This window comes from Gymnoscopelus braueri, assembly GCF_963280865.1.
Source record: "Gymnoscopelus braueri genome assembly, chromosome: 12".
Classification (NCBI taxonomy): domain Eukaryota; kingdom Metazoa; phylum Chordata; class Actinopteri; order Myctophiformes; family Myctophidae; genus Gymnoscopelus; species Gymnoscopelus braueri.
Window position 1 is genome coordinate 26,377,678 of NC_137614.1, and position 23,436 is coordinate 26,401,113.

General features: G+C 42.6%; 1 protein-coding gene across 10 annotated transcripts in view; it reads right to left on the reverse strand.

The window, feature by feature from the left end:
* The window catches only part of plekhg5b (pleckstrin homology domain containing, family G (with RhoGef domain) member 5b), a gene marked incomplete at its 3' end in the record, with an annotated part of 69,890 nt that overhangs the window by 33,155 nt on the left and 13,299 nt on the right, over positions 1 to 23,436 (reverse strand). For 7 of the 10 annotated variants that reach the window (XM_080445609.1, XM_080445608.1, XM_080445606.1 and 4 more), the window contains exon 2: positions 19,405 to 19,481. In XM_080445609.1, coding sequence (XP_080301735.1) covers positions 19,405 to 19,481 — 77 coding nt within the window. Of the gene's footprint in view, positions 1 to 7,227; positions 7,357 to 8,031; positions 8,052 to 8,183; positions 8,473 to 19,404; positions 19,482 to 23,436 lie in introns of those variants that run through there. The other 3 variants (XM_080445612.1, XM_080445599.1, XM_080445613.1) reach the window with 3 other exon arrangements.

Genomic DNA, 23,436 nt, shown 5'->3' on the forward strand with positions numbered 1-23,436 from the left:
GTGTGTGTGTGTGTGTGTGTGTGTGTGTGTGTGTGTGTGTGTGTGTGTGTGTGTGTGTGTGTGTGTGTGTGTTGAGCGGTAATAACATGATATCAGTGCAGTGAGTTATACCATCTCTGAAATCACAGTAACACAGTGATACTTACAGCCAGTGGTGGAAAAAGTACTCACATTCTTTACTTAAGTAAAAGTACCAATACTGCAATATAGAAATACTCTGTTATAAGTAAAAGTCTCAGAATTCAAAGTTTACTTGAGTAAAAGTACAAAAGTATTGGCATCCAAATGTACTTAAAATACCAAAAGTAAAAGTACAAAAATATTTGAAAATAGCAGATCTACAAGCTCACAACGCGTCGCGACGCGTTGTGAGCTTGTAGATCGTCTATTTTCAAATAGCCTAGGTATAAAATTGGGCTAAAGTGGTTAATGTATGTTTCATGATATCATAATAAATCTTATAGATATCATAAATCTTCAAAGTAACTAGTAACTAAAGTTTTCAAATAATTGTAGTGGAGTAAAAGTACAATATTTGCCTCTGAGATGTAGTGGAGTAGAAGTAAAAGTATTGGAAATTGGAAATACTCAAGTAAAGTACAAATACCTCAACATTGTACTTAAGTACAGCACTTTAGTAAATGTACTTTCCACCACTGCTTACAGACCAATAGGTTGCAAGGATCTCCTTGCTTGACATCTAAAAAGGCGGATCGAATCACGTCAACAGAAAACACTACCTGGGTCATACCAATGGCTGCATGAGATGTGAGGTAGGGGAAGGAACAGCTAACAGAATGTCACACATGGGAACAAGGCTTTTAATGAAGACTTCTTTACTGCACCTGGTTTACTGTGGTATAATCTCTCAAGAACAGATTCTGCTCTGCGTTTGAATCTGTCGGGGGGGTTCGTCATATCGCGTACGCACTGGCCTACAAGTGGGCGTGCCTTCAGATCAGGAAGCAGGCCGCGCTTTACCCAATCAAATGTAGTGGGCGGGATTTACGTGTCCGCCGATCCTTCCCCACTCGAAACAAACCAAAACTAATTTAACAATAGCGTCCTCGGAGCAGACAAAACCACGGAAAGATATTCACATTTTAACTTGCTCTTTCAGCATAGAAACAAGTGGGCTTATAACCAAAACGATCCATGTTCTCTGGGAGACGTGGTGTTAGTGTTCTGTGTAGAAATATTGTTAGTGGGAATGAAAACATAGTCGCACCACCGGAAGTGAAAGGCTGAAGGTTTCCTTGCGCACGGGTGCTACGTCGACTTCCTCCCAGAGCCAAGTGAGATAGTCAAAAACAGCAGAGGGCGCTGTTTTTCCTTTTCATTTGGCGATGGGTTCCCAGATTGACTGTGGTATGGTTATCAATGGGTGTGATATGGCACAATGCTTTTTTCATATTGTATGTTGCAATAACGTTTGAATTGATTTAGCAAAACATCGGCAATTGTAATGTTATTGTACTATCACCCAAATATTGTGGTATTCCCACACCTTTATTGCTCACTATAATAATGTCTTACACACACACACACACACAAAATACAGACCCACAGCTGTTTTTCCACCACACGCATATAGCAAACTCAAATCCTCGCTGGTCCACCAATGTCCTTTTCATCCAACACTCACACACAGACAAACACAACCACACACAAGAGAGCACAGAATCAAAACTGGCCTGAATCAACACAAAACACAACGGCATGACTAACGCATCGTTTTAGGACAATGGCTAATATTGTTTGGCTGAAAACTGAGCCTAAGCCGTGTTGTTTGTTTGGGCTACTTTTGTGCAGCACTAAAAGGCTCCGTTTCACTTCGGCCCTCAGACGGCGCTCTGTTAAAAAAAGACGGTGGGTGACATGATCTACCTTCTCACTGTGTTAAATTATATACGCTTGCTCTAATCCTACCATCACTCCACTCCTACAAAATAAGCTGCTTCAAGGTCCTGCCCTGACATGTAAGTCATCATTGATTTGGCAAGTGGATGAGATTCACCTCTGCTCAAAGTTGTGTTAGAGTTAAAGCTAACTCATCATCAGTCATGAAGATTTGGAGGAGTCAGCCCACCGGTGTCTCGTAGTGACCACTAGTCAACGTCCTCAGACTGTATGCCTCCCTCCTATAAACACACAGACATGCATCTGTGGCATAAATTAGCTTACAATTGTCATTGCCTTCGATGTGTTTTCACTCACTCACTCCCTGACCAATTTCCATGCACATGGATGTACAGGCAAACTGTGCATGCAGAGTGAGAGAGCAAAAGAGAGTGAGAGAGAGGAAATAAAAAGCAAGAGAGTGAGCGACAGACAACGAGACAGAGCAACTCCTGCATCCTTCCTTGCAAACACCCCCACACATCAAATGATTGGCTGGACAGTACAGAGTCATGCATGGTCTTGTACGTGTGTGGGTAAATACCCACACACGCCCAGACCCAGACACAGACTTTGGTCATACAGTCTGCAGCTTCCAACTAATCAAGAATGCAGCAGCCACAGAGAAATGTACACGTCATCAATGCTTCATAGTCTATGTCTGAAAATAAAATAAATAAAAGATAAACATTCTCCTGATACACCTAAGCCCCATCTTATACTTAATTGTACAACCTACGAGGTCACAATGCGATGCGACACGTTGAATTCTGTTGATTAAAATGACCTTAGGCTAATTAATTAGGCTAAATATTTTCAGTAATTTTCAAGCATTGTTATCTATGGCTCAAGAATTTATACAGGCCACAAACAGACTTGTTTTTCAATACCAAACACCCAATGCTTATTCCTGAGGGAAATTAACAACTAGCTGTTCTTGTCACTGTAGAATGTGTAGATTCTAGCTAGCATGGGGGCTTGAGCACCCCAATCCCCCCTCTAAGCCCCACCTGGTGCTGGTCTGGGAGTCAGTGTACAGACAAGAATCAACATCCAAGGCCTCCAGCACTGGAGGCCTTCCTTATCCATCTTCCAATCAACCCATTGATTAGGGATGCAACGTAGAGTTCTCAAATTTCTGCCCGAACCCAACCCTGCCCGACGTTTTCAGGCCAGGCCGGGTCCAACATGTATGCTGTCACTGGTCACATGACCTCAATCAATTATCCAGTTCTAGGCAACATAGAAGGGGGGGGGGACTTTTTCCTTACTTCCACACAACAGCTCTAAGGTGTATTAAAGACAGTTCAATGTTGAAAATTAGTGGTATTCCCCTTTGATTGTACGCTGGTGTTGTGCACTGAATAGCCATTTGATCTACAACCTCACTGAAGTTCATAATGCATCGCGATCTAACGCGCTGTGAACTTTACTTATTTGAGTCATAAATCAGACAGATGACAGACACCGAGGCAGACAAAAAGCCTGATCGGTGTTGTGCACTGAACATAGTAGATATGCAAGACCAGAATGCAACACGGATGCCATGCGTTGTGGGGTTTGTAGATCTGCTGCTGTGTTCGGTGCGCGACCGTTGTACTGGCTAAGTATACATTATAGGCAGCAGCAGAGAAGCGAGACAGTCAGGGGGAGGGAGAAGCAGAGATTGCAGACTGCAGAGTAAGGTGTGAAGACGAGGATTTAACTTCATTTTATTAACAAAACACGCACACAAACGCTCTCTCTCTCTCTCTCTCTCTCTCTCTCTCTCTCTCTCTTTTGATGTTGCTGAGCTTCAACTGCTATATAACCGTGATGTTTTATATCATGGTTAATAGCAGCAGCTTTACCCACCAATCAGGTGGCATGGGCAGGCACTGTTGCTCCAGCCTTGCCACCATGATGACTGATGAATCCTGCACTGTGGCTAAAAGTACAGTATCAACTCGCAGTTTTACTGCATTAAGCATGATGGATTGGCACAGAAAAGTTTTAAGAGCTAAATGCCTGTGGAGGGAGCATGCTTTCCATCAAGCCAAGTCGACAGAGACTTTGAAACACATTACTTTCTTTTTGCTACCCTCTCTGTTTTTTTTTCTTCTTCTCATGGCCCCCTTGGGAGCCGAGCAGCACGTGACACACCCCCCCTGTGTACTGGAGGGAGAGAGAGAGAGAGAGAGAGAGAGAGAGAGAGCCTGGTTTCTTAAACATTGCACAGACTTGCCATTTGCTGTGGGCCTAGTAGGTAGGTGGGACTGGAAACGGCGTCCAGCGAGGCTGCCAGAGATCAAAGAGGGAGGGGAGGGTTTGGTGGAACCGGGTCAGTGCTGGGGCCCAGGTCTGATTTATTTTTCAATAAATAAACGTTTCGCCTTCTCTCCGTTTTATTCTGCCGCCATCTGTCCTCTGGCTGGGCAAGGAGGGGGGGGTTGGGGTGCCAGTGCCTGGCTTTTTTCTTCATACTGCAGGCCTTATGCAACAACTCATCCTGCCTGCTTCCTATTAACTGGCTAACTCTGGTACACTCCAGCCCTTGCTCCACACCCCCCCCCCCCACACACTCATATCTGCTCAAACAGAGGCACTTGTTGTGTTTCATCATAGAGCATGTGTGTTTCTCAAACACATGTTTGAGCATGTTCATTTAACGCAGTACTCATTCATGGACAGGGATCTCATATGGGCAAGGCCTGGTTGGCGATGGTTAACAGGCAGTGATGTCATCATCACGTGTGTGAAGCCAATGAATGCAGGTGGCAGCAGAGCAGATTTGGAACCAGTAGAATGAGTGTATTTAATGATCATGAAAAGCCAGCTCTGGAGAAATGAGACGTAATGAAGCATCAGAAATGTACAACCGATGGTGGTCAATCTGGACACCATTACTGGTAAAACAATCCATGTCAAAGTCGATGACTTTAACCACTGTAACACTGGCTTCCCTATTTTGGGCATGTTATTACTTAACTTTTTTGAAAATAGCAGAATTGTAGATCGGCATCTACAAATATGTATTTAAAGGGATATTTCACTTTCAAAAAAACTTTGGGTCATTTTATCGTCTACTCGTCTAATCAAAAACACCCGTCCTTGGTTCTGGTGACTCACCCTGCCCTCCTAATACGCGAGGGGGGTGTGTTTTTTCGATTACTTTTTTCATTTATTTTTATATTTTTTTTGGGAAAATTAATTTTTTAAATACAATAAAACATTTAAATAAAATAAATGAAAAAAGTAATCGAAAAAACACAGCCCCCTCGCGTATTAGGAGGGCAGGGTGAGTGACCAGAACCAAGGACGGGTGTTTTCGATAAATCGAACATGTTAATAATGGAGTTTGAAGTTATAATGGGTTTGTATAGGAAGGGGGCGTGTCTGATAAAATGAATATCCAATATCTAAATACTGAATCAAGCAACTTAAAAACGGCCTGGGGGGCTCACAAAAGCATGAGTAGACGATAAAATGACCCAAAGTGTTTTTGAAAGTGAAATATCCCTTTAAATGTATTAATTTGTATATTTTTAAAAAGTAGTTACATATGTGTGGGTGTTTTGAGGACTTGTCAGCCAGATCATCGAACCACATTCAGGGTTTCATAATGTCTGTCCTCCTCTGCATGATGACACATGCTTGCAGCAGGAAGAGCATCAGGGTTTTCCCAGATTACAAACCCTGGACATTTACATAGAAGCAAAGGCGTCTCGTCTTCTGTCAACAACAGATGATGTAATTTTCACAACTTTTAAAAGGGAACCTATAATGAATACTTGTATATTTGTCTTGTCAGGCTAGGTTTGATTTTGCAAGCATAACACTTAGAATCCTTCTCTTTGTATCTGAAATTCTGCTGAAGTTGTGCTGAAAAGTTTCCTCCAGTGATGTCAATACGGTAGAATTTATGAATGTGAAGCTTTAATTCTGTGAAGATACATCGTATTGACACACAGTAGTCGCAGGCCTCCTTCATGAAGTGATCAATGTGTTTCATTTTAAGTTATTTCAAGGCAAAATTGCCATTTTCAGAACTACAGGTGCCTTCCACAACATAAATACACCAGCATGGTATAATGACCATCAGATTTATGTGCGAAATACATTAATTTCCTAATTGTTGCCTGGAAATGAACCTATTTTGCTGACTCAACAGATTTATTTGCATGCATTCACATCACAAAATGCACTACTTTTCTGCAGCATTTAAAATAAGATTTGGTGATTTGAATATTACATTAAGCATTTCCAAATGGCATTTAGAATGATATTTGGCCTTATAGATCAAAATGTTTTCTGAGTGTTCCCTTTATTTCAGACTAGTCCTGTAACCGGTTATAAAAACATTATCTAAACGACAGTGAGATTAGTCAATGCGCACATCCCTATCCTTTACAGCAAAATGTAATCTCGACTTTAGAAACAGACAGAAAGGCGGTTTCCCTTTAAGCAATACAGTCTGAAAAACAAACAACATTAACAATACTATTTCAATCTTATATTGATTGACCACTGGCACTGCTAATGACTGGAGACCTAGCATAAATTCTCCAACCATAGATTGTCACAGTTGACCAATAGATTAAGGCATGGAATTGTCAGGGTTTCAAAACTACTTGCAATCTTTGTCACATCTCCATCTCATTCTTGCTACTCTTGTCACAATCTAATATGGATTGGACACATCTCCATCTCATTCTTGCTACTCTTGCCACGATCTAATATGGAAGAAATACCATAAACATAATCTAAAGAAGCTCCATCAAAGGCCAATTGTTCATTCATTTCAAACTGCTCATACATAGACAGTAAGCTTGTGTTTTCCACAGACAGTCACAAACTCATGGACAATCACCTACGGCAGGCTCACAGGAAATAGCTCCTTCTTGTGAAGTAGACTATGCATTCCAGTGAAAAGTATGTTTCAACATGCAGCAAATGACAGAGTATTGCTTACAAAACTGCGGTGAGAACGCACAAGGTGAGAAGCATTAGCTCCTTGTCTTACAGTCTACCATACCAGGATCACAGCTCGCTACTGTATCAGCCGATTCAAAATATGATTTGAAACTCAAATTCACTCACTGATATCAGAGCATTTGTTTGTTTTTGTTTTCATTTTGCTTACATTTTTTTTGTTTTGGATTTGCTAAACCCTTTAAATGCAAATATTTTTGAATTTTTCTAATTTTGGAGACAATACTGCTGGAAGACTATTTCTAATCTACCCCAACCCTATATCACTATATGATGACATGACAAAAGCCACCACCACACTGCTGTCAAATGCCACCAAACCCTCTTAAAAGTGAAAGGAGTAAAGTTGGCACTCACCTGTAGGAGACTAAACAGTGTAGTGTCAGGTGTAGTTAATGACAGGTGAAGTTTTCAAGCCAACAACTAATCAGTGTGACCACATGATAAAAAGTGCCGCTCACCAGCAGCTGGTCTCTCTCTGTTCTAAGAAAGTCAAGTGTATACTAGACTGTTTCAGGCAACGTTGGCCTGTGCTGTGACGCAAACAGCCGTCCTAGCCGTAACTTTCAGGCAGGAGAAGGAGAGATACACAGGAGGGCGGTGTACAGGACCAAAAAAGGAGGAAGTGTGAGGAAAAAAGAAAACACTTGAAAACATCTCGACACTGGACACTTCCCAAGACAAATTAAGACCTGCTGATTTGGAAACGAGCTGTTCCGCTTTTGCCTTGGAAATCGATAATATTGAAAGCCACCTTCAATTTTCTATAAAGTGAGTAGAAAGGGGAGAACCCTGGCGGGTGCTGGGAAAGACCTTGGGGTTGTTGATATAAGAAGCAGATGTGAAATATGCAGACGCTGGGGGAAAAAACAGACTTAAAAGACTGCCAGGCTGCAGTGATTTCGGTGTGTGAGTGCCATCATCTCCCTCACTGGCAACACAACAGAAAACTCACATAAAAAGGGGGATGAAAATGGACGTAAATGGCCAGACAGTGATTACGGGTCTCCACAGTGATGTCACATACACAAAACAGCCAAGTCCAGTAATCAGTGTAACGCAATCTCTTTCCTAGACCCCCGCTGACAACTCTGTCTATTCCATGAATGAATGACAGTTCACATATTGTTGCTGCTGGGAAAAAAAGAAGAGGAAACTCACCAAAACTAGTCAAGCATTAACAGGATACTTAAACCTGAGGGAAGGAAGGAACATTCTAATGATTTTCTTTTGCCATTTCCTTTACTGCAGTGCAAAATCTATTCTCACACTCCAACAGCTATGAGAGAGAGCGTGTTCTCTGAAGTACCCACCTCCATAGACAAACACCACTTTTGCCAGAAAAGGCAGGCCCCGCTGGGTTTCGGTGGGAGTATTGATTAATAGTTCCAAGGTCCGGCTTGCTGGCAGGTAATGAAGGTTAAAATCCCTCCGCTGGACTGAGCTCCCTCCGCAGTCCGTCAGAGGGAGACAACGATGTGCGAGTTGTACGAGCACTATTTGAATCGCCTCAACCTGCTGAAGCTCACAGATACCACTGCAGTGCTTAATCTGGCAGGCACCGGGATAGAATGAGCAAGAACATGTGAGGAAGGAGAGGATGACTTAGTTTACTACAACAGCACTCCTCCTGGAAAACACTCACACACACACACATGATCAGAAATGGTTTATCCCCGCCCCTACTTACTCAATCGCACCCAAACAAGTTCAGTTCACATGAATCCTGGCTGACTCATAGAAAATCACAGAGAAACGTGTCTTTTTTTCTATACAACATACCATTTTCCATCTGCTGGAATGGGTCTTTTAATATTTTGGCTTGGGCTATAAGGGTTTAAATCAGACTGTCGGCCTAGTGAGCTGTGGGTGGTTTGTCCCATACAAAACTCCCCTGCTCAATTTACACAATTATTTGAACCTTGACCCTGCAGGGACACAGAGGTCAGGTCGGGGAGCTGTAGGTTTCCTTTCAAAAGTGCTGACCGAGGGAAATGTTGAATAGTCTTTCCTATAAAAAGGAACGGGTGCTCATCAATAGGAGGATGTGGAGGAGGTAAGCACGGTCTGATAAAACCTCCAACAAGGATTTCAGTAGCATTTTGACTCACACGTTCATAAAGCCACCATGTGACCATGAATGGGATGCGTGCTGTCCCTGCTCACAAAAAAGAGTTATGAGTCTACACATACACTTCTTTGTTAAAGTAAAAACATTTTGTTCACTTACCTAATAGGTTACTTGTACCAGTTGTAGGACCCACAACACTGACCACAAATCTGTCACAGACTGACAGCTCTCGTCTTTCAAGTTAAGCCTATCTTTCTTAAATCCTCCACAATTAGCCAGCTAACAAAAACAATTTGGGGCCCCCCAAAGCTGGGGGGTGGGGGCACATGTTGGGAATAGGCTGTGTCCTGCACAGTGGGGTGGGGGTGGAGCGTTGTCTTAACCATTTAAGCCCCTGTTTTGTATTTCATTGTACAACAGTGGCCTTTTTCTCTTTTTCTGAAAATATCTGAACGTGTCATTTTCACCGACAATGACACGCCCAAAACGGGGACGCCAGGTTGAAAGTGGTTAAGGGGCTTTAAAAACAATCTAAACAGAACCCGTCTCAGCCCTGTCACCCCCATGTTGTCAGGCTCAATTAGGACAGACTATATTTAAAAGGCAGCAGCGATGCAATTGCCCTGAAGGATTAGACCCATGCAACTCCGCCATTGTTGCAGGGAGAGATGGGGGCTGAACATACGTGACCTTCCCTTGATGCCTGACCTTGGCATTAACCGTCCAATGACCGCGGGCCAAAAATTCTTTGAACAACGTTAAGTCTTTCAAGGGAGAGATTAAATGAAAGGGAAAAGCAACGGGAAATGGGAGCGTGAAGAGTGGAAGGGAACAGAAGGGTAAAATCTGAGAGAAGGATGAAAGGATAACAGCTCTGCTGTTGGATATTCCAGAGTTTTGTAATTTAGAAAGCAGCCCCCCCAACCAGGATGATGTAAGAGCAAAATGGGCGGCGCCGCGTGTGAATATGGTCCATTACTCATCTCCAGTTATTTAATCACAACTAGAATTGGGAGATTTTGCCAAGCTTATTATCACCTCTCTAACTAAGCCACACAGACTCCCACTCTTAAAACACTTCATTAAAACACAGCAGTTGTTTGCGCACTAGAAAAATTGGAGCAACCCGACAATTAGTGGGGTTTTGCCACTGAGAGGCGCTTCGCATGCAAAGGATTTCAGGTTGTTATCTCAATCCATCTCATCACTAGGGGCCTTCTCTTAAGTCTTTGAACACAGCTATATTGGTCAGTCCAAACGAGGACATTTCCATTCAAGCGTCAGTCAGGTGCCCACTTCCTGTTATTCCCCTCTCTGCCAGAATGCCGCTTCCTGTCAGGGATGCTCCTGGGGGTTCGAGCTGGCGTCACTGGGACTACCTTCCAACGTTAATACTTCCCCAATAAGACATTCTTTCAATGAGCATATGTCACTCAACGGTCATCTTGTTTGTTATTGCTGGTGAATGACTTTTCTACACACTATAACACAACAGCCTTCCTCTGTTCCATATCCTGGTGACATTACATAATAATTACATTGTGTCCAATTTGTATGTCCAAATTTGACAGGAAATCTCAGTAGATAAGAGACCATACAAGGTTCAAGCCTCTGCAAGTTGAGATTCATACTGTACTGAAATTAACGGACTCAAATGGCTTCTTCGAAAACTTTATAACACACTGTATGCTTTGGGAAATGGCCAGCAGTGGGGGTGTTATCATTCTCCAAATCCACGATTCGATTTGACTTTCGATTTTAAGGTTGCTTTAAGATTTTCTAAATAAGTAACTTTTATTTGAATAATAACAATTTTGCTGTGCTTTAGAGATGCGAGGATCGCGGTTTTAGCCGCGGATAACCGCAGTTTGGGCGGATTTGTTAATTAATTAATATTGGAGAAACCGCGGGTGAAATAATGCAGGAATTAAATGAATGACATCTATCTGTAGGCCTATTATAGCTTTTAAAAAGCAGGAAATCTCGGCGTGCGTGCGTTTGTAGTATTTTAATATTACGACATTTTCCATCAGGCACAAATTAGCCGCCTACTACACGTTGGTTTTACCTGCAAGGGGTCCTTCACTTCCAAACAACAACACAGTGGACGAAAGCAAAGATTTTCGTCTTGGCCTAAAGGCAGCTAAAGTGAGAGAAACTTAACCGAGGATTTAAAACAAAATAGTTCTTAACCCTGCCGACGACGACGTGTCAAGTGCTGGATAAGTCTTATGAAAAGTTGCGATGTGAGAAAGTGACGGAGGGCTTGCTGTTACCATGGAAATACTAGACACCTGATATTGTTCAATTGGAAAAAAGCGACACCACCATCCCACAAACACTGGGTGGAGGATGTTATGTCACATCTTAAACTTGGACAGCTTAAATATACAGTCAGGGGCTCCACCCAGAAATATGTTAAAGTCTGGCAACTTTTTGTCGTATTTTGAGGTGGTGTTTTCTACTGTTGCAATAAAGCCATTAGCCATTCTTTTCGCCCTTCCCTTTCCCCCCAGTACTATCAATATACTATTAATACTATTAGTTTTCTATGCCAATGTATTGTTCTAAAATGTCCTTTCATTTTTGGTTGATCAGTAAATGGATGGTACGTGTACCCGTTTCATCTTGTTTTGAGTACTAGTGTCTGTGGTGTTTTGTAGTGAAAAAATTCAATACAAATACTTGAATAACCATGGATATGGACATACTGTATATAGTCACTACAGAGGTGATCGCGACAGTGGTGAGTGACATATTGTTTGTACAAGTACGTATCCATATAGAATCCCATGTGCATCCCTGCGGTGCGGTTGGTGCAGATCTATAAATACGATGATATAATCAATGCGGTTGGATGGCGTATGGATAATGAATGCGTACACGCGGAATCGGTTGACAAAAAAGCCCATCTCTGTGCTTCCCTCAACACATGTGCCAACTTGTCTCTTGTGCGATACCTTTGTGACTTCATCGGAACCATCAATACACATAATGTAAGGCAAAGTTATACTATGGTGTTAAAAACCTAAAGCAAGCTAGTGAAGCCACCGATTCACGTTGTGTATGCATGGAGGAAAATTACACACTCTAGTCTGTATGGTCATAAATTAATCTGTCCTTTAGTTCCCAAGAAACTGGAAAATTACAGTAGAGTGTAAAAACAGTCATTGAATGGTTCACAGCTGTGTGCATACGTGACATGAGAGCTTGTTGTAGCCTGCTGGGTTAACCTGTAAGTAAGTCAGTCACAGCAGCCCGAAGTGCCTTTAGATAAGCTGAAATTCCAATATCCCGCTAGTCTACCAGTTAATATGGAGCAATGACTGACGAGAGATAGCCAACATAACTAGATGTAGCCAACAAGATGTAGGCCTACTGTGCTATGACTATCCAGTTACAAAATGTCTAGGTTATCACCATTTGAAGGATACAGGCCAAGAAGGGCCAAACTGATATATGTAGTCGGCAATTTAAAAGCTTATTATATTATCTAATGAGAACAAATCTGTCGAATCAAATCACTTGACTTGGCCATCAAGTCAACGTACACACAACCTCTACTGGGCATAGTGACGAGATGATTACAGAGTCAGGAAACTTGGGATGAATACAAAAACAGCAAATCACTTTCCAGCTGCCTTAAATATTTCACCGGGCTTTGTCTCCTGTTGTGCATTTAAACTCTAATGAAATGTATCAAAACATTTGCAAAGACTAACTGCTCCTAAGAAAAGAAAAAAGCTCTCACGGGGAGGTTTCTAACAATATTGCCTCCCAAGACTAATATGTATGTTAAAGCTGCAATCTGTTTTATGTCCTACCGGGGATACCAAACATCTACTGCTCATCTGAGACGGGATCCCTGCTTGGCCTGGGGAGACATTGAGCTTGAGATTCAGGCAGTGCTACTTGACAACCAGAAGGTGTCCTACCCCACTTGTTCTCAACTTCAGGGGGTCCAAATGGACCCTTATGGGTCTGTAACTCTAAAGGCGGTTACACACCGGCGAATATGCGAATATACGCAAAATTCGGACTCGTTCCGAATAATTAAAAGGCGCTTTTTCGCTTCGCGAAACTGGTGTGGAAGCTTGCATTGACTTTATAAGGTTTTAAAAAAAAACGTAATATTCGCATGAAAAAAATCGCCCCGGTGTGTAAGGACCTTTAGACTGTACAAATTGACGTTGAGAAACAGTGTCCTACCCAACACCAATGTCGACAATTCTCAATGGAAGAGTAGAGAGATCACCTCCAACCACTGCAGATGTGCTAGTTATATTGTACTTTAGCTTGGATTGGTTAAAATAATGTTTTATTCACTAAAATAAGTTTGGCCCATTGGCCCACATTGCATACTACTCCAAATGAAACACTCTAGGGTTCATATGGACATGGTCGGAGAGCACCTCTGAAGGCATAACCGGGAGCATTGGTCTGGAGAACAATTTGATTGGCACGTTTTCTCACCTAAAGCACGACATGCTCCAATGTCCGATTCATTCATTGCTAAATGTGGTATATCGGCGCTGTCAGGGAGAAACATTTCTTATGTGTTCCTTGGAGCACAGCTCTCCACCAAGCCAGGTAGGTTATTGACCTACGTGAATCGGGCCACTCCTGCACACTTTAAAAGCCAATGAACACATGACTATAGAGGTAATGTGTACCAATTTGCGTGTTGTTTGGCCAAAATCTGTAATATAAAGAAATATGTTTTGCAAAAATCAACCTAGAGCAGCCTGGCACGCGAGACAAAAGAAGCCTTCAGTATCACCAAGGGCATCCAATCAGAATTGCTGTTACAAAGATTTACAAACAGAATCACTGTTACAACACCATCTAATCAGAATTGCAATTGTGATCTTATGCATTATATCATGTCAATTGTGTAATTTGGTAAAACAATTAAAATAGAAAACAAATATTATTTATCACTTAGTTATTCATTATTTAACCGTTTACAATCTTCTATGCTAAAGTGTGTGAACCAGTAGAGACTTCAATAAAATGGATATTATCTATTCAAATAACTTTTTAGATGTAAATTATTAATACCTTTTCCCAACTTAATTGTGTTGCTGAATGAAATGAATTTCCGACAAAACATACACAACCTGCTCTCAGTCAGTGGTCCATTTCATATTGAAAAGTGATCCAATTAATTTCCCTCAGCCATAATGAAGTCCAGATGAGGCCAACATCAGAGTGCAGCTGTTCCCGTCGATAGCCCAAACCTACATTATTTCATACAGGGCTTTCCAAAAACCCATCAACAATTGTGAGGTTGTCTATTTCTGACCAGAAAAGCCCAACCGGAGAATCAGCAGCTTTCATTTTATCTTACAGGCCAATGACACCATTATACCATGTCTACTTAGCCTATATTTATTCTGGACTGCATTACATAAATGCAATACAAGCTACGGGTTAGAATCATACATCAATTCTGCTCACATTTTCATATGCACAACCAAATTCAGGGCAAAATATACAAGCACTGGGACGGAGGAGATGTATAAACTTCAAAATCTCAGTATAAACAACAGCTACATTTTAGGTCTACAGCAGTCGCAGTACACAGTCAAATCCATGGTGTTGATTTAACTCAGAGAATGTACAAATGGAACCAAATGTACCCTTTGGTTTCATTTGTACACTCTCAAAGTTAAGTTAACACTGAGGATTTTACTGTGTAGTCCTTTTTCAGCAGCCCCCTTGGAGCACATGACCGCTGCACAAACCAAAAGGAAAGATCTTTCGACCCCCCACAGCTTTTCAAATACATCCATAAATCATGTGGCGGTGTTGGCCGGCGTCAGGGCCGAGACCTTTTCAAACACAGACTGCATGTTCCTTATTAGTCGTGGACCAAACCAAAAAAAAATAAAGAAACAAGAAGGATGAGAATCAAAGGAAGAAAAAGGGTAGCGTGTTTTAAATAGTCCTCTAATCCGTGCGGGCCGAGCGACTGGCCCCACCTTGCAGGGCGGCTTGGGTCCATTCACGCAAAAGCAGAGGATCCCAATGTCTATCTCAGACGCAACTCTGTGTATGTCAACTTGACTTAGTAGACCTACAGCATACCTGGAGCTTGATCTCTCGACACACAGTATACATGGAAATATACCGTAATTCCTTGAAGTTCAAAGTACCTTGACAGATAAATAACATGGCCTCCCAGTCTGCTTATAATGTTTACTTTAAAGACCTTGGCATGTCACTTGTCAATGCTAGTTAGGTGAGATGTTCGGTTAAGCAGTTCGGTATGGTTGAGCAGAAAGCCATCTGCACCAGATCAAGGGCTGTGTCCGAACTGAGCCTCCAGCGTGCATCAACTTCAATTCAAAGTGAAAAATATCACTTGTAGGAAACGTCATATTAATTCATGCATATTCAAGGCAACAGCTAAAATGTGTCATTCTAAATTGAGAAATAGGACTGCGCTTCCTCTTACAACGTCAACAAAGTTCTGATGAAGGCTCATTTTATTGGTATGCCAATAAAAAAAAAATGGAAATGTGAGTACTTTGTCCTCCATTTAATTGAAATTTCTGGATGTGCTACCCTTTTTCTTTTTTTTTTTTAATTCCTTCTTTTAACGTCAACAAAGTGTTACATAAAACTGGGTTGACAAGACAGAAACCGAAAGGTGATAGGGAAAAGATTTATTTTTACCGGTAAATAGTGGGGATAAGGAAGAGTGCGTCAGCAACAACATGATTCAGTCAGCTGATAGAAACTCAGCCCCATTACCCTCTCTACTGTTCCCAACTATCCCCTCCCTTCCCTCGCCTACAGCTGTTTGGGCTGGGAGGGGCCCGTTGCCATGGCGAACCACACCTTAAAACGCCCTGTCTGGTCCTGTCCTGTAAAAAGCTGTGGGAGGGGGGGAGGGAGGTAAACGAAGGAAAGGACGCAAGGAGTGAAGCGAGCAAGTGATGGGGGGATAATTAGATCTTCTGTGTGGGAGCCCAGATCCCCAGAGCAAGCTCAGACTAGCTCTCAGTCCCAGAGTTCAGTTCCAACTCAATCCCACCAACTCACACCTCTCCGAGATCTGGAATAACTCGGATCAGAATAAACCAGTGGCCACCTTGATCTACCCACAGCAAAGATCTTACAGCCAGAAACCCTCCCCATCTTTGAAATTAGTATTTACCTAATAGTATCCTTTGGAGTGACATTCTGTAATGTGGTGACTACACAGAGGCAGGCGAAGCACAGAAGGTGACACCTGGCGCAATTCAATGAATCGTGGTTGCAGGTGAACCTTCGTTGTCCCACAGGCTCTCATGGTGGGACAGAAGCTGTCTTTGCAAGTTGATCTACGGTACTGGAGACCAAAAGTAGACCTGAAAGGACAACGTTTAGGTCTACACACATGACGACAGTTCAAAACGCTCTGTCTCTCCCTCCCTTTATGCTCCCTGTCTTCTTGCCAAGCTGTCGGCAGTTCAATGGCACTGTTCTGAGTCTTTTAAATACTCTGAGTCTTTTAAATACTCTAGTGAAGAAAAAAGGAATGTCCGCACACGATAAACTGCTCTCTCGTCTTTTTTTATTTAAACCAAAAGTGAACAACTGCCCATGTAGGGCTTCATCAAGTTCAAGAACTTGAACTTGATGAAGATTATCATGTGCGGACATTCCTTTTTTCCTTCACTTGATTATTTTTGGGTCCAGCACCGTGTTTAAAGAACTGTGGGGATCTGCCTTCCTTTTTAAAGGTAAAATGTAAAACCTTTTATGCTTTTCATTAATAAATTCCGTCCTTTGATGCGTCCAAAACGATGGAGGGGGGGAATATCTTACAAAGGGGTACTATTTATGTTCTCATTATGTCTGGGATTGTTCATCTCTCTTTAGGCAGTGCCAGCATAAGCTCACTCATGAGAGGAGTGTTAACCATAAGGCTTTTAGGACACGTTCTGCTGAGACACTGCCCCCTGCTGGTTAAGGCCAGTCACTCGTATTATGGAGCAAGAGCCACAAGAGTTAATAATGAGAGATTGAGATTACTGTGCCATCTTGCACCATGTTAAAATCAAACAACCCATCTGCTGTTTGTGGATGGATATCCCACTACATAAAAAGACAGACCAAAGACTAACAGGATTTTATATGAAGAGATGAAGTGGAGAGACAGATGTCCACTTTGTCTCTCCTTTAGTCCTCTCTCTCTGTCCCTTCCCCCCCCCCCCACCCCTCTCTCTCTCTCCCCGAGTCTACAGCAAGTCTTTACCTAATCCCCCTTACATAATGTCAGTCATGACCCTGGCAAAGGAGACCGGTGGTGTTGGACATACTTTGTCCCTCTCGCAGATAAAATACACACACACACACACACACACACACACACACACACACACACACACACACACACACACACACACACACACACACACACACACACACACACACACACACACACACACACACACACACACACACACACACACACACACACACACACACACACACACACACACACACACACACACACACACACACTCTCTGCAACCTTTCAAAATTAACTGAGTCGCACCCTAATTCTAGTCTTTAACCCATTAAGACCTGAAGCCGATTCTACAAATGTCTTCTAAATCCGAACAGTTTAAAAAAAAAACATCAGTGGTGCTCTCAAACTTTTCCATAATTGTCAAGGACCCCCAAATTATAAGTATTTGGCCGCTCAAAATATTTGGTTCCAGGGACCCCCCCAGAAGCAAAGGTTTGAGTTAAAAATGTTCGCTTTAAAAGAATATATATATATATTCACTTATCTGCTATTTTTTAATAGCCAAAGTGTAAAATAAGGCTTTTTTTTGCCCAAATCTAAAAATGACACAGATGCGTTCCCGGGTCTTAATGGGTTAAAGTAAATGATAAAAAAGTAGAAGGGCCATGTTGCTAGGTTCCTTTAAGTTGTGAGGGAGGAGGCTCCAGCATTTTCATCTTTGAGGGAGAGTGGAGTTAGGGAGGGAGACACAAGGAAGATGGTGCAGGTTCAGCGCTTTAGCTGCCTCCTCTCCTCTCCTCTCCTCTCCTTTATTATTCTCAGTTACTATGGAGAAAAACTATATATAACCATCTGTTTCTCCATGGTGCCTGAATTCAATGCATGTCCCCCTCTTTTGCTCGCAACCCTTCCATCCTTTTCATGTTCTTCTTCATTAACCCGTTCAATCCGGAAACGCATCTGTGTCACTTTAGATTTCTTTGGCTATTCAAAAATAGCAGATATACAAGCTTGTAGATCTGCTATTTTTGAAGAATCATGAACATTTGTGCAAATATTTGAATATATATATTTTTAAAGCGAACATTTGTAAAATATTTTGTTCCAGGAACCCCCAGAAGCAAAGATTTGAATTACAAATGCTCGCTTGAAACTTTCACGATTTTTAAAAAAATAGCAGATCTACAAGCTCATAGTGCGGCACTTTGGCTATTCAAAAAACTGCTATTTTTTAATAGCCCCAAAAAAAATCTAAAATGACAGAGATGCGGTCTCGGATTGAATGGGTTAAGGTGACAACATTTTCAGAATAAGGGGATGGGGAAAAACGTGCTAATGCCTGGCAGCTGAAACAGTGCAGTAAAAGAGCAGCTGACTAGCCGGCCAAACTAGACCCTTCTGCTGGTACTGCTGGTTTCCCTTGGTCATCTGGCCAGACTCCCATTTTCGTGAAACAAGTGGCTTCAAAGGAATAATTCATTTCACAGTCTGGTGGCCAGACACAGAAACTCACAGCCTGCGCCCCATCTGAACACCTTAAAAGAAAAACTGACTAGCGAGTCTAAACCCCTCCCCCCTCAACAAAGAGATTCAATATAAGCTCAGTCTGCCCCCGAGGACATTATCCTGTTTCATCATCAGCACACCTTTAACGCAACTCAAATGTATTTGTAGAGCCCTTAATCACTGTTACAGTCTCAAAGGGGCTTTTCAGGCCCACATCTGACAAAGTAAACAAACAACACCCCACTGTTCTTAGACCCTCAATCAGGCAAGGATGAACTCCCAAGAAAAAAAAAACCCTTGATGGAAAAAGAAAGGATCATAAAAGAGGGGACCCCCTTCCTGGACAGGCAGGCGTGCAATAGGTGCCAAGTGGGCAATATTCAGATGCAAAACAAACAATTATAATGTATTTTGTCACCATATATTTGCACATGAAATTTGTCCTCTGCATTTACGCATCCTAAATATGAGAAGTACTGAGAGCTATTAAAACAATGCTCGGGGAGCATTTAGGGTTTATTTGTCTTGATCAGGGACACTTCCGACACATAGACCGGGGCTGGGACACGAACCGGGGACCTTCCGTTTCCCATGCTGCCACTCCACCCACTCAGCTATGGCCACCACACAAAAGAACAAAGCTATTAAACGTCCATGCTGGTAAAGTGACATCCACAGTGATAAATCATAACATGCAGGTTAGGAGTCTTACCTTGGAGGCCCGTCGGCGCTCAGGACACTCAGGGTGCTGGCACACGACCCAGTCCTCCTCCTGAACGGGCTTGTCATCTGAAACAGAGGAGACAAAAGACAATGTATGCATGGTTCAACATACTACAAAACGTGCCCAGACCACAACCACACAAACGTGTGTGCACTGCACGCGCACACACACAGCTTTGTGAAGCTGCAAAAACATATTGTATGTTTACTCATCAGATCTTAGGGTGCCTTTTATGTGTGTGTGAGAGTGTGTGTAAGTGTGAGTGTGAGTGAGAGAGAGAGAGAGAGAGAAAGAAAGAGAGAGAGGTAGTCTGCGAATGGGCATGTGAAACAAGAGAATAAGAAAAAGAGAACTGAGAAAAAACTGAGATAAGAGATAAAAACACAGAGACTCCTGAAATAAGGCCTCATAAAATAAAATACAAGTTTCGTGCAAACGAAACGGCAGAGGGGGTGTGGCAGTGGCACTTTCTTGGGATGAGATCAGAGAGAAATCGAATGACCAACAAGACAGGAAGAAAATGGAGGGAGAGACAGGAAGTTCCTCTCTTGGTCTTGGTACGAAAGTGGACATTGTTGTTGTGCACACAAAAAAAAAATCCAAATACTACTCCACTACTTGGTCAAAGACACTGCATTGAAGGTATGATAAAAGATGGTGTTTGCTTTCCAAAAAAGTCCACAAGATAAAGATATCATAACAGAGACACTGAATGCTCCAATATCTATCTGTCCCTTAATGAGAAAAACAGAGAGAGGAACACATGTGGGGGAAGGAGTAGCTAAGTATGACCAGCGAGACAGACAGACAGACAGAGAAAGATTAAGAGAGAGAGTGAGAGAGCGAGAGAGCGAGAGAGAGAGAGAGAGAGAGAGAGAGAGAGAGAGAGAGAGAGAGAGAGCGAGTGAGTAAAGGTCACTGTTGCCAAAAGTCTCCAGTTTCCAGACATGACAGGGCTGTGCAGCCGAATCTTTCCAGGAAGCTTGGAAGAGAAGATCTGTTCATCGTAACGCTGTCTCTTCACTTTGACAATCAATGGCAAATACCATGTCCTTAATAACTCATCACTATTAGAGATGGGCTGCCGTTCTAGCTGGAGAAAAAAAGAAATACTAATAAATAATAATAAAATGATGGAAACTGCAGCATCATACTGCCTACATACCTTAATGCTGCGTTCACACTGGCAGACAAAAGATTTGTAGCTGAAGTTGAAACCAGCTCAACTTTTTTGTAGCTTTGTAGCTGTTGCAGCTTTTGTAGCAGCTACAAATTATGTATTTTTGTATCTTCATGTCGCTGGCTGAAAATGAATGGTAGCCTGTATCTTTGTAGCTGCCAGTGTGAACGCAGCATATGGCTTTTCTCTCCCAAACATTCTCACTTTGCCATCATAAAAGTTATATTACTAAATATAAAATATTACCACACTCTCTCTGCATCAGTGCTAGGTGAGTCACCATTCTACGGAAACAAATCACCAAGAGTCATCCACTTCTTGGTTACAGCTACACTATACAGCCACAGGTCAAGGGTCCTTGTGGGGAAAGGGGGGAATAAACACTGTAATTGGTGCATACCACAAAGCCCGAAGCCCAGCCATCCCCCATTGGGAGCTGTTGCTGCCCCTCAAAGTGCCCAGGCTGTCTATACCGACCTTGTTAAGTAGGAGAAAAAAACGTATCCTATGACCCCCCTCCCCCTCCCCCCCCCCGCTCATTCACCCACCAAACCAACCACCGCACAGGCAAACACAAATCACAATTGTCCCACCAAGCAGTGTGCTTTTGTTGGATTTCTATGCATCCACCCGCAGCACCCCAGCCTCAAATGCTGTGCTGCTGCATCGTGTTGTTGTCCTCCCTCCCATTCCGACTCCTTCCTTGGCCTTGTCCCCCTCTCGCACTGGGAGCAGGCCGAGACGCGCTCTCACCGTGGCCTCTGCCAGCACGCCTCAGGCCTATAATGGCTCCCTCAGGGTTTAACAAGCAGCGGTGCTGCAGAGGGGAGCCTCTGGGCTCTCGTGGAGCGTTTCCCAAAGAACGGTAACAACTCCAATAGCAGCAAAATATATATTTACAGAAAAAAGAGGGGTGCGGGTGGTTGGCAGAGGATGCCACTACCAAGGGGCTTCTTCCGTGAAGCTCGCTGAGGGAGTGCGTTGTTCGACTCTCTGGGGGCAAGCTGGTAGGGGAGAGAATTCTAAGTCCAATTGTACTTTGAGGTCAGCCATGTTTTTTTTGTTAGTTTTAAGTGTGGATAGGGAATAGAGGTCTTTAATGGCTGTTCCGTAGGGCATTCCACATTTTGGTGGCAGCATAGTTCCATGTTTTAGCCGAATCTAGGGGGAACAATGTCAGAGGAACTCCCTCTGGTGTTATGCCCATGGGCACGTCTCTACGTAGTTAGACAGGTACATGGGCACTGTTCCTTTGAGTATCTTAAAGACCTGGCCCATTGCAAGTTGCTGTACGCTGTCTTCCACCTTGAGCCATACCAGCCTAGCAAGGTGAGCTGGGGTAAGGCGAGTCCTGGGTTTGAGGTTTAATAGTAGTCTTATCAGTTTGTTTGTAAGCCCTATTTCATACTTGTCCTACAACAGTATTGCATGGCAAAAATGGATATCTACAAGCTCCCAATGTCATGTTGCGAAGTGTTGTGAGCTTACAGTGGCTATTTTCACTACTTCTGAAAATATTCACCTATAATGACATGCTCATACTAGGGACACCAGGTTGAGAGTTGTTTAAGGAATCATACTCAACGTGTGGATATTGGAAATGCCTAATTTGCATTGTCAGTATGGGGGGCTTTTTCGTGGTGAAAATGATTACATGCGAAATGTGCACCACATAAAGCACACGCAGCAATGTGGTTACATAAGTCTGTGGTTTTGAAACAGATGTGCTACTGCTTTGTCACACCTACAGCCTGACCCAGCACCTTTCCCATCGTGACGTTACTCTAGTCTATACCTTACTTAAGCCTAGCCTAGCCCTGCAGTGAACTGTATCTGATCCTAAGCCTTATGCCCATATTGAAGAGCCATAATCTATAGTACAAATCCAGTACCCTCCTAAAACGTCCTCCTGAAGTGGTTCCCCGATACCATGGTCTTGTTTTCCTAAATGACCATCCTGAAGGATTCTGACTCATTTTCTTTTGTGCTGAACTCGATCTTCTTTCACACTTACTGTATCTTTGTTGCTGACATACTCCCTCTCTCTCTCTCTCTCTCTCTCTCTCTCTCTCTCTCTCTGTGGCGTTTTGAATCTCTCTCTCTCTCCCCTTCTCTCTCGCTGCCTCTCTTTTTCTGATGAACAGGAATTCCTGAACTCAGCACTGCTGATTAAGCCAAAAACAAACACAAGCACACTCTCTACACAAGCTCACACGTGACAGCAGACAATGAGCTGGCAAACTAAAGAGAGTGTGCAGTATCCCATCACACACAGCCCGCTTTAGCTTGCTTTCTTTCTGCCTAGGGCACCGACCCATTTACTGTAGCACTAATAGGCTCAGTGGGGACAAATTCATGTAAAGCACACGCACTCGCACCTGTCAGCATCCACGTATTCAGCCTATATTGTATATCCACCTCCAACAAACCCATGCATTTTTCCCATAGAGATTTCCGAAAATATTTATATAAATTATGTTAAGCCTGGAACCAAGCCATCCAGGCTCCTGGTGAATCATAAAACATTTTATTCTGTGTCAAAATATTTTTTTGAAACCGCAAAAAAAAATATTTATTCGATATTTTTGGACACAGAATCAAATGTGTTATGGTCATTCACCAGGCTTAAAATAATTGATATAAATATTTTCGAAAATCAAATGGGAAAACATTTTTTTATCTGTGGGACCACAAAATGGCCACCACTGCCATCCCCTATTATTAAGTACTGTAAAAGTGGGAACAGTCACATGACAAACAGTCCCTGCCTATGCCAGCAATTTATGTCAATGTTTGAGCTGGTAATATACTGGTAGTGTAAACACGTAAACACAGCTTAT